Here is a 12373-nt window from a genome sequence, read left to right as displayed (position 1 = left end):
CTCTCTCTCTCTCTCTCTCTCTCTCTCTCTCTCTCTCTCTCTCTCTCTCTCTCTCTCTCTTTCCCAAGTCTTCTCTCTCCTTCGCTCTTTTGTATGTCAGATAAAGCGACGCTTTTCTTCTTACTTGTAACGCTCTTTTCCATCGGAATACTCGTTTACGGGTTTTTCTCTGAGTTTATCATCGCTCTTTATGATCGTGTTTCTGCTTCACAGTCGTGGCGCTCTTAATCATATGAAATCCGAAAACAACAAATGCTTCGATTTAAGCTAAGAGGTACGCTCATTCAGATGTAAATATGTTTCACTTTTTCTGCGAACAAATAGAAAATGTTCTATTTGCATTATTACATATTAATAAATTAATAATTCCTTTCTGTTTTTGAGAATCAGATATTCAAACGAAATTGTGTCAATCAATGCATCTCAATAATTTTACGCGAAATGTATCCTAATATTGTTATTAATATTCTGATCTATATAACTGACAAGTACAAGGGATTGGTTGAATATGCTGTATTATGTTGTACAACACGTGAAGGTTTCAGCACAACTAAACTGCTTAAGCATTGAACATTACAAACTCCCGGCGTCGTCTAGCTGTCTGCCAAGCTGTCTTAAACTCCTATTACGTCTTTCACGGCGGATAATTCTATTCTCGATTTCTGTGTGCTTTTCCATCCAATTATTATCTAATTCGGGACACGGGGTTTCATTAGCTTTCAATCGTTATTTGTTATTTCAAAAATCGATGCTTCTGATCAGAAATAAATTATATCAGGAATCATCAAATAAATAACATCTTAATTCTGGGATCATGTAATTTTTTCTTTAACAGAAACGGGAAAAGTGGACATTTTCATGTATATATGCGTGTATATATACATATGTATTCATATACAAAAAAATTTCACTTTTCACGTTTCCGTCGCGTAGGGAAAAAGTTATATCGATTTCCTGATCTATGTTTGGGCCTATTTATCTCAAGATTTTTATAATAATTGATTTTCTTACAAACATTTTATTAAAATATTTTTTTCTCTGGTATTTGAAAATCTCACCTGAATATGAGATTTTTTTCATCATATTGACTCACGCGGATATGATCACATAATAAATTTAAACGGATTAACAAGGTTAAATTATGCGTCTACACGTTACAAGAAAAATATTTGTCTACGGTGTCTCTGATAATTAAAAGAATGTATATTTTTGCGCGTCTCGAGGTCTCATTAGCGTTAAATTAAAAGAGAGCAATTTGGATTCTATAATATTATTCTCCATACATTTTTTCTTTATTATTCCACGCAAACGTTTTACACACTTATTCACGCATAGAATCCAACCGTTTACATGGTAATTTTGGATCGCTACAACTGCCATAACTTGTCGTTTATGTCACGTAGTCGTGATGGCGACCATACTAATAACAGCGATGATGATAAACCACCTTTATCGTTTTGGCATACTCGCGAAAGGAAGTGTTCCGTTTGTGGCTGGTGGTATCATCATTTTCCCAAAATGTCATAACGCGCGTAACCGAATGTAATTTATTACTTGAGAGTTATGCTACGTAATCCTCGACGTTAAAAGAACACAATATTCGTGGTAATATAACACAACAATGCCGCATCGTTATGCCTGCGTTATTAGGCGAGCGATGATTTTCTAATGAATAGTTTCAAAGTAGGTCGAGTCTCGCGTTACGGATATGTCTATTTGCTTTGATGCCGATTAATAAGCATCGAAACACAATGTTGTCGCAAATACCATCAAGGAAGAGAATTTGATGTAGGATTATGGAAGCTGGATTAATTGCGAACGCGCCTAAAGCGAATAATACCCGCGTTTTGTGGAAATAATCCCCGAAATATAAAATTAATCCCGCTACTTAAATAATGGCAGGACATTTTGTATCCGAAATTTATAACAGCTTATATATGTATGTAAATGTGCTAATATAATATACATGTATATTTATAGATGTGTAAAGGCTTATAGGTCGAAAGATTAAATTTTGTTGAATAAATATGTGATTTGTTATTCTATAGATATATAATATATATATAATTTATATTATATATATATATATATACATATATATTGCCCGAAAATGAATATAATTATAATGAAATCTATCTATAAAAAAATTATCATTATATCGTTGTACATCGTCATATACAGACATATTGACGATGAAATTTGATCAATGCGATTTCTGTGATATAATTGATTTTATGTCTTTTGTCGACCAACTTGAGACATACTTAATTTTGAACTAATGTACATACTTTCACCTGAAGAAGTGATAGTCTTACCTCAGATTGGTTGTATATTACATACTGCGGGACAACATCATTGTTTGCAACTCTGAGTAATTTTTAATTTTATATTGTATTTGTCGCTGATGATGATCCGAAACTAAGGATCGAAACGTTCGACATGGTATCTATGTTATAGATTTTAAGATTGCATATTTTGCGCACTGCTAACAGCGTTGACTCTTAATAGCCTTTGATGTATTTACTTAATTTTTTGTATTGTTTTGAAATCTATCTATGTTTATTGATACGCAAATATTGACGGTACGTTTAAAAAGAAAAACAGGTCGATAATGCGAGGTTAATTAAAGTGTTGAGTAAACACCGTGAATGATGTAAATTTAATTATAGTGTAAAAAAGAGATTGTTTTATCGTTTATTTCTAAACAATGACGACAGTGGCAAGAAAGTCGCCTGATGCATGATGGCTCAGATCGATAAAGTCGATAAATTGCGCCAACGGAGCGAGCACTCAGCTCGTTATCCAAGACATAAATGCGCCGCTACTTATCACCTTATCCCATAAGTAAATTTCTAACGGCGGTACTCGCACTTACCCCGTGTGAAGTAGCTCGTACTCTTGTCGCGTGTCGTTATAGCCTCGTCTATTATTCGGTTACTCCGTATTTTCGGGAAGCGAAATTTACAAGAGTTACGTGGATACTTGAGAGACATTCGCATCGTCAATTCACTCCGATCAACGAAGAATGGCGAGGTTATAATTGCCACTGTTATAAAAATTATGTATATATAAAAAATCTAACGAAAAGATATAAACTTTTCTAGAAAAGCGCGTTCAAAAATTAGCAATGTTCCAGAAAGAATCGTTAAACAAGAATTAATTATGATACATATATATGTATATATGTGTGTATAATTCTATCTTTTTCATATAGCAATTTTCTCTTATATATAAATGGAAATTTAACATAAACTGTGGTGCAGAGTGCTTTCGAGAAATTCGATTCTCATTTCCATTGAATTTCTTCCTTTCCTCAAATGACGCTTCGTGTTGGTGTTACGTCGGTACTCGTTCGTGAGGTGAGCGCGAGATAAGCAGGAAAACAATTCTCGCACACCGGATGCTCCGACGAACTTTTCCAGCTACATCCTCTTCGTTCTCTAGCGGGGCGCCCGCCGATGCAATTGCCAACTCTCAATTTCCGGTTCCAAGAAGCGGCCGTCGACGAGAAACGGGTGCGATCGCCTTTCAAGTACCTGAGAAGCACTTAAAGCTGTGACTTGAAGCCGGTAGGAAGCGATAAGGAATAGTGATAGACAACGTTCCGAGGTTCTCAGGTATCGAAACTCGCGTACGTCTTTACTCGGGACTCGAGAACAGCTTCTTTCTGATATATATACGAGAAGTATGGATAGTTAAGAGATAGCTATATACATTTGATTATCAAGCAATCATATCTTGTTGATATTTAGTAATTTATACGTCAATTATAATGTTGATAAAAAATATGGGACACGAAAAAACACGAGACAGTAAGAGGAGACGTAAGCAGTAAGTAAATCAGTCGATTGCAATAGAGACGGAATCACACTAGCGATTGCGCAGATTGTGATTTACGATTTTTGTCAATTATCTATTATATTCCGTAATTTCTGTAGTGTGCGTGATTACGGCTTAAGATAATAATATTAATAAAATATAATAATAAAAAAAAGGATAAGCAGTAATAATTTCAAAATATTTTGATTTGTTTACGTCTTATTATCGCTTAAATTTTTTGTGTGGGGCATAACCTTAATATTGATGAATAATTAATTAAAAACAATGGTACATAAAAAAACTTAAAACTAAGACATAAGTAAATCAACATTTTGGATTTGTTACTGCTTGCTATTGTTTTATATATTTTCTACTTTGGTCAATTCGCTTATTATTTGCGTTTTTCGGTTATTAACTTAACCCTCAAATATTTTATTCTCTCTGTGTCTCTCTCTCTCTTTCTCTTAAGCTTGGTAATTTTTATATGAAATTAAGAATCCGGAGCAAAAGCGGATTAAATAAATTCTTAATTTACAAAGCATGTTTTATGACATTTTTATCAGGTTGGTCATAAAGTCTTTTCGTATTTTTGCAAAAAGGTTTACGCAGAAATACGAAAAGACTTTCTAACTAACCTAATAAAATAAATGAGTTAAAAGAGGAGCTTTTGGATCATGGATTTATTAATCTCTACTCCTATCTTTATACTATTGTTGACGAACAAAGGAAATCGATCGACGATCTGCATTTTTAAAATCGGAAGTGGTAGATATTTCTTGCGGTTACTATAATGCATATTTTACCGCGGAAAACCACAAATCTGTGCTGTATATTTGGGTCGATATAAAGCTTATTGCGTGAAGATAGGAAAATGTACTAAACTGACATCGCAGTCAATCGGATTGTGTTTCGCCATCAAGTGTATTTACTTCTATGCAATCACGTAGAAAAAAAGCAACAAAATTAACTCTTGAGAAATAGAAAACTTTGCGAATTTTTCTTCTGAAGATATTTCGTCTTGGCTTATAACGTCGCCTGCTTCCGTCATTTAACATTTTTTTCACTTCTCTCTCTCTCTCTCTCTCTTCCTCTCTCATCTTTTTTCTACTTTACTTGCATCTCCAGATTAAATATTCACGAGAGAAGAAATGGAGATTCTTCCGACGCAGAGACGAATTTATTCCATAAATTTTTCTTGGTAAGTTGTGGAGGTGTTACCGAACAAATTATAATTTGAAGAAAACTCTAGTTAAACGTATGGCTGAAAGTTAGGGAAAAAGAAAAAAGATAAATCGCTATGTAAGTCACGTTTGCTTTGTTTATCTGTTATCTTATCTATCGTTACTTATTCAAGTGTAAAAATTGTTTGAACCTATCGTGATTTTTAAGTATGTCAAAAACAATATTATTTTTTTGTGATAAAATAAGACTCTCTTCGTTAATTATTTGGCCCGTTTAATTAAACATATTCAGACAATAATCCCGACTAAGGACAAGAAATTGTCAGATGAGGCGTTTAGGAGTAAATCCATCCCTCGGGAATAATATATGCATTTCTTATAGGAGATCAGCTCATTAGAACAGTATAAAAGGTTAAATTAATTATACGCGCTGACTACAAGTCTTTTCAATGTGCAGTTTGCCACGTATGTGGGAGTAAGATTTACGTGATGAAAATCGATATAGGTGATCGCACCTGCGAGTCCGCTTACAGCAGCACGAACGTGCGAAACAATTTCTGTCCACCCTTATTTGAAAATTGCCGTAATTAAACCCTGGTAATTAAAACAGTTTCGTGATTTTAACATGTATTATTGCGGTTTTCACTTTCGTTAATCCCTTTCCACACCTTTCGTTTAGCCTTCGTGTAAATACCACTCAAAATTATTTTGTAATTACGCATTTGTTCTCCCTCTCTATGGTTATATCTCAACCGCGATTATACACACAAATTTGAATACTAATTTCTTTTTCTTATATCGTTTATAATATCTTTTTCCTTTTTTTTTTTTTTTGAAAATATTCCCTTTTCATTATGCTTATACTCATCGCAATACATTGATGATGGCGATACGAAGTTCATCATTATTTCGAAGTTGTACGATTTCGTAAATTCTTCACAGTGAACGACTTCATTAAGGATTTATTTGTGTGTGTTCGTTGAATCTAGTTTATAAAATTCGCGTCAAATTTTCTGCCGGCACTCAAAATCCATATTTTACACAGACAAGTAAACATGTTCGCTCTTTGGAAGAGGTCGTTAGAAATTATAAATAAAATTATAATCGGTGAATACTTTTGTACTATTTTCGTCCGTCTATCTCGTACACGTCTCACGTAACAAAACGAGAAATACCGATCGATTTTGCGGATGGGAGTTTCAGAGAAACGAAGGAGATATAAAGGAATGCCGTCCAAGTTCTGGAAAGAAGAATATTGGACAATCAACGTTTTCATTCTCATGTTATTTTGGCGGTCAGAGAATCGCCATGATAGCGTCAATGCGAAATTCTTGATCTGCAAAAGGAGTTTAATAACTACGGAGGAAGGACAGAGAAGCAAATGTATATATGAGAGAGAGAGAGAGAGAGGGAGGAGAGGAAACAGTCGGAGGGTTTAATATGTACGACGTCCTCGGGGCGTTATAATCGCAGAGTATCGATCATCCCGTGCTACATGACATACTCCGCTTCGAGGGACTTCCGTTTGACCAATCAGGGCCTGCTGAAGGATCATAGCTACGTACTTGTCGTTCCTGATCGTCCCGTAACTCCGCCTCGTACATATGAACCACTCTGCACCACTCTGCAGCGATGCAGAAATCGGAATAATCCGCATCCGAAACACGTAGGAATTTTCGAAATTTCCTCTCACAATCAGTCATCACTGCGTGAAATCGTTCGAAGAACCACATGGCGAGACATTTCGCGCATTTACGATATAACATGCAATCGTACTATCATCGTTCATTTCCGTTCTCGTTACAGACGCCGAGCGTTATATTTCATTCTTCGTCGAAAAAATTTCGAATTTTGTTACGGCGCGTGTTCTTTTTCCCCCTTTTTTGAATCACGCAAAACAATATTGACAGATGAAACGTTCGCCCTGTTTCTCACTCGATAACTGGTGGAGAGATTTATTGGCCGTACGTGTGTGAGCGACACGCGTGAACGCACGTATCATTTCACCGCGGATAAAATATTCGTCGCTCTGCGGTGGCGCGTAGTGCGAGAAAAAAAGCCGCAAATTGCACGACGACATTTATCAATACTCGTCGCTTTCGGCCGTTACATATTACTGATGCTCAACGCCATTTTATCGGTCGTTTCACGTCGATCTAACGATTTCTCTCATTTGTTTCAGAAATACGTCAGCGAAGGATCGATAGTGCGGGACTGCGTGCCACAGTGCGTAGAGAAAGGTGAGTGATTTTCGCCCATTATCGCACACAAGACTGATTCTGGGCCGCGTTCAAAAACTTCATCCAGATGCACTCTCATGCAGATAAATATTTTATTGACAAGAAAAGTGTGATTGATGTTCAATTTACTTTCTTTCTTTTAAATAACAATTATCTTTAATAAAGAATATTAATAATCTTAAAATATATTTATTACAAATTGGAGAAAAACTTGTTATTATGTAGTCTGAAAGTAATAAGAATTTATCATCTTTTGAAGAATATTCAATAAAATTAATCGAAGAAAAGCGACCTTATCATATATGTATAATAGTAAAATCAAATGTATTTTAATTTAATAATCTTGATTGAAATATTAAACTTACTAATATTCCGAACATGTTTTGAATAAATTTGATGCTTGTGCTGTGGAGTGAACCTTAATTCGACAGATTTGCGGATAGATGAACATAAAACAAGTAATATTATATAGCTTACAGTGTGTGCATTTTTCTACAGGTCATTTTACCCCGCTGTTCAGCGAATGTTAAACAAGAATAAAATAATGTCTATGGGTACTCGGGTAAAATTTTTACGCAGCTTGTAATCGTAAAAAAAAATAAACGTTACAATCTATTTTCGCGAAGCTGTTTCGCATGTTTTCCGCGTGGTATCAGCGACACTAAATCCATGCATCCGCTCGTAAATTCCTTGGCACCACACGATCGCCCGGTCGGGATCTATTCTGTAGCCGCCCGGCCCCATCGACAAAATTTACCGTGAGGTAAAAACGATGGGTCTTAAAAAATTTGTGAAACGACGCGGCGTGTTATCGGTTGCTTCGGGCCGCGGTTTGTTATCTAAAAGGTGGTACTGTTGGATGGTGACGTATCCAGGATGTGGCGCTGGATAGAAGCTACGTAGAACATCTCTCTCTCTCTCTTGTTTCTTTTTCTCTTTCTTTTAAGAAAGAATCGACCGAGCCGCGTCATCGATTTCGGATGTCGTCGTAGCGTATGGCCCGCATCGTATCGCGCACTCTTTTTCTATTCGCTCTATCTGCCGCTCGAGAGAGAATATGAGAGGATCTCTGCCGAGAGGATGGAGAACGAATCGCGCACGTTTAAAGGTCCCACGGACGAACGGCGAGTGGCCGTGTTATCGGGCCGCGTCGTTTTATTGTTCCCCTGCGGATGAAGGCCTCATACTTTTCCTTTCCTTACTCGTCGTATTTCTCCGCCACTCGTCCTTCGACACTGCTTCTCTATATCTCGTCTTTTTTTGTCATATCACCAAACGGAAGCGTCGCGATTAATCTTTGTCGAACGATATGCTTCGCTTTTCTTTCTCCTTTCCTCTTTTCTCTTTTTATTTGCCAATATCGAACTCAGCTGAGAAAATTCGGAATCCATGATTCTCTTAAAGGTTATTGTTCTTCAATACTTAGCGCCTGTTATATGTGTGTAATGTGTTACGAAAATACACATTATTACAAATGTGGATGTATCTAGAAGGGAGTTAGTGGAGTCAATCCTTTTTCCAAAAAAGTCATTACATAATTCTTTAATTTTATAAATTTTATTTAATGATATCTTTGTCTTTCATTCATTATTCCTTTTTTACTTTAATATCACATTTTGATTTTTTAATATATATTTCGCAAATTTCTCATATTAGGAGGCCTTTCTTGAATCGCGCTCTTTCCTGAATCTTTTTAAATTTTCTGCTAGGGAAATCATGAATATTTGATATGTGATAATAATAACATTAATAAATTACACATTTTATTTTTAATGATTATATTAAAATAAATATACTTTTTTTTTCATTTGAAATTAGAAATGTAACATTCTAAAATATCCAAAACCAGTAATTTTTTGACGCAAAAAAATGCTGTTTATATGATAACAGAAATTGATAAATCCCTCCTCTCTCTCTTTGAAATGAATTCTATAATCATCTTAATTAAAAGCTACCTTTAGAATTTTATCTTCGAGTTAAGACAAAGTGATCATTTTTCTCTGTAATCACAAAGTCAATATTGAATAACACACAAAGTAAATATTGAAATAAAAATGTGGATAAGATTTGAACGTCGAGGACACCTTTAATCAAGTCAGATCAAGTTGCTGAATCGGCTGTTTCAGAGGCCTGGAGCACGAGGACGTACTGTTGCCAGCAGGATGGTTGCAATTCCGGGCCGTCGTTGACATCGTCGAGCAGCACGTACTTCGTCCTAGCGATCTCGCTGGCGGTCTTCGTGGTGTGCCGAAGCCTTCGTGGCTAATACGTATCGTCCTGCAAGACGATGGACCCGCGCTGCGGACGTCACACGCCACCCTTCACAAAACTTCAATCATAAAAACTTGTACTTGGGGAGGGAGGTGGGAGGGGAACGTTGCACCTTCTCTCTTGCATCTCGGACATTTGCGCCGAACACGATCGAGGCTTTCTACATGCGAATCTATACATCGAGAGTTGTCCTTTGGTTCTTCGATCCTTTCAAAAAGATCCAATAAAAAACTTCAACATTGATAATCAAGTATCACATATCTTCCCTTTCGCGACGATTACCGCGTGCTTTCTGCTTTTAGATATCGTTACTCTGAACACGTTTAATCGAAATGAAGTTGAAACTCGTGATAATCAGCGAACGTTGCAATGCATAATGTCTCTTGAAATAGAATTCTGTTGACTTTATCAGTTGCAAAACAGATCATTAGCTGTGGAAATTAGCATTGATGCTAATTGCGTTATTCCTGTTGTTATTATCAATTGCCAATGGATTGAGTAATTTATATTAAACGCTGAGGCAACATTTCTTAAAAGTTGATATTATATAAAATATATTTGTTGTTTGTATAATAATAGATATATATTTACTGTTCACAAAGTCACTCTTTAAGATGCTCGTTGTACATTTTTTAAACAGTTTGTTTTTTAAATATTTTTTTCTTTTATAGGGACTATAATATTAAAAGATAAATCCAACATTGAAAATAATTATTCTGTTTCCAAAGAATTCGGTTTATCGAGGAAGATCTTACGGATGGTGCTTAAGAAAATCTAACAAATTTATTAACAATACACACGTAATAATTGCTACATCGCAATTATTCCCAAGCATTTAGTCTTTGGTTAAATGTCACGTCTAACCGATTCATACTGTCGCCTTCCATTTCGCGTGACGGTATCCACATCGTACAATCACGACCGACTCAATTCAGTGAATGCTGAATGCACTTGCTAAACTCGAGCTGAGTTAAGTGACGCGGAGAAATCGGCTCGTTAAATTTGATGCGTTATCACGCCAACTTCTCCTCCTCCGTTCGCTCTATTAAATTCGCACGCTTCCGCATACTTTTACGGATCGACTGCCCTCGACAGTAAAGTTCTCTCGATCGAATTTGATTGAAAGTTCGTTTGGAAAAAATCTCGTCCCGTTTAGAATCGAGAACTCGTCTATGGCAAAATGAGGTGACGTTTCGCATAAAACATATCGTTATCAATGACGAATTCGTTATAATTTTTTTTTATTATTCCGGTAACAAAAAGTTCGTGTGTGGAATTTTATTAAAAAAATATCTGATCCCCAATGCTCCGAAGCTCCGGAAAAACTCCGGAAGCTTCGCACGCGATTTTTCGACAATGAAATAATTGGGGTAATAGCGACGATATGTATTTAACACTTGCACAACCCGCGATTCGAGAACGACGGAAAGTATCCGAAAATAGTCGCCACCATCATCATTGTACCGCGCTTATCCGCTTTCACGGTAGCTTTCGTGCAATCCGACTTTGCAGACACACATTTAAGCAAGATTTCCCTCATGTGATGCGTGATCAGCTTTTTTCTCTGCCGTTTATCAGACTGCATTTTTTACAGTGTAATTATTTATAACTATCACAAACTAATCGTCTACGATCCATAGAATTTTTGCTTGAAAAAACGGACTCTTAGATGAGAGAATGATATCACGTTGGATTTATTTTTAAGAGAAAATATCACCATTTTAATTTAAAAAAAAAAATACCAAGGAAAAGCAAGATTTTTAAAATATTTTCTTCGTGGAAAAATCCTCTGGTAGAAAAAAATCCAAATAAAAGAAAGAGCAGATACGAGAGCCTTACATCTTTCTCTGTATCATGATTTTTTCTCCTCCGAGGTCTCTCCGGTCAATTCCCTGACGAGGGACGGCTTCGCGCGCGACGGAGGATTGAATTTATTCAAAAAGTTTCGACGTCCTATTTTTCGGCGGGAGTTTTATCGACGCTTCTTCCGTCGCTTCTTCCGTCCACCCACCGGCCTCGTACATGCGAGTTTAATAACATCGGGACAACCGGAGGTCTGGTGGGACGAAAAAGCTACGGCTGAAGAGTACAGGTGCCGATATATCAATATTTCGTACGAACGTCGTACAATGTGTTTGAGTTTCATAAATATTTCGGCGTATCATGCGCTCTCTCTTTTCATTATATTATTATTATTTTTGAAGCCGCATGGAAGAATACCCGCTTCGTAATTGTTTATTAAACCATTAAATTATTATTAAAGCGCGTATGGCTCTTGGCGATTTTACGTGAAATTATCGAAAATATGAATGATTCGAAAGAAGGTTTTAATAATAAATTTGAACAATTTATATATATATAAATATACAATGCTTGGAACACTTTTAAATAGACATAAAGTTATTTTATAAAAAAAAGATTAATCACATTTATATTGAAAAATCTTTAAAAAGCGGAGTTCATAACTCATTTGATTTATAATAAATTTTTTAATTTTTTAATATCTTGAATATTTGAAGAATAAAGTTAAAAATGGCAAGGAGAGTTATAACAACTAATGTTGCCCGTGCGCTTTAATGAGTTATTGATGCCCGAAGGTGTCAGGATGCCAATATCGTTCGGGAACATTGCTTTTTCATGGGCAATTCTTTTTAAAACAGTTAAACCCTTATGATCTTTTTTGACGTTGTAGATGTGATGTTATAGATTGTACTGGCGATCGTATCAATATAAGCTTCTTCTATTAGGAAGAAAAATTCACTATGATGAAAAAGAGTTTGACCTTTCGGCGATCCCGTTTTTTATCTTTTTATCTAGTAAGCCGATTATCGTTTGAATGATAAACTTTCTTACATTAAAAGG

The 12373-nt window shown here is 35.8% G+C and overlaps 1 protein-coding gene across 1 annotated transcript; it reads left to right on the top strand.

Moving 5' to 3' along the window:
* Positions 1-6495: 6495 nt before the first annotated feature.
* On the top strand, positions 6496-9550 carry LOC108776613 (uncharacterized). Its single transcript, XM_018543283.1, has 3 exons — positions 6496-6666; positions 7183-7240; positions 9367-9550. Exons 1-3 carry the CDS (start codon positions 6496-6498, stop codon positions 9504-9506), a joined length of 369 nt encoding a protein of 122 aa, XP_018398785.1. The 3' UTR covers positions 9507-9550.
* The last annotated feature ends 2823 nt before the right edge of the window (positions 9551-12373 follow it).

The sequence above is a fragment of the Cyphomyrmex costatus genome, unplaced genomic scaffold (genome assembly GCF_001594065.2).
Source record: "Cyphomyrmex costatus isolate MS0001 unplaced genomic scaffold, Ccosl1.0 scaffold365, whole genome shotgun sequence".
NCBI classification, from domain to species: domain Eukaryota; kingdom Metazoa; phylum Arthropoda; class Insecta; order Hymenoptera; family Formicidae; genus Cyphomyrmex; species Cyphomyrmex costatus.
The sequence above is the reverse complement of the archived record's forward strand: the minus strand, read 5'-3'. Positions and strand labels throughout refer to the sequence as shown.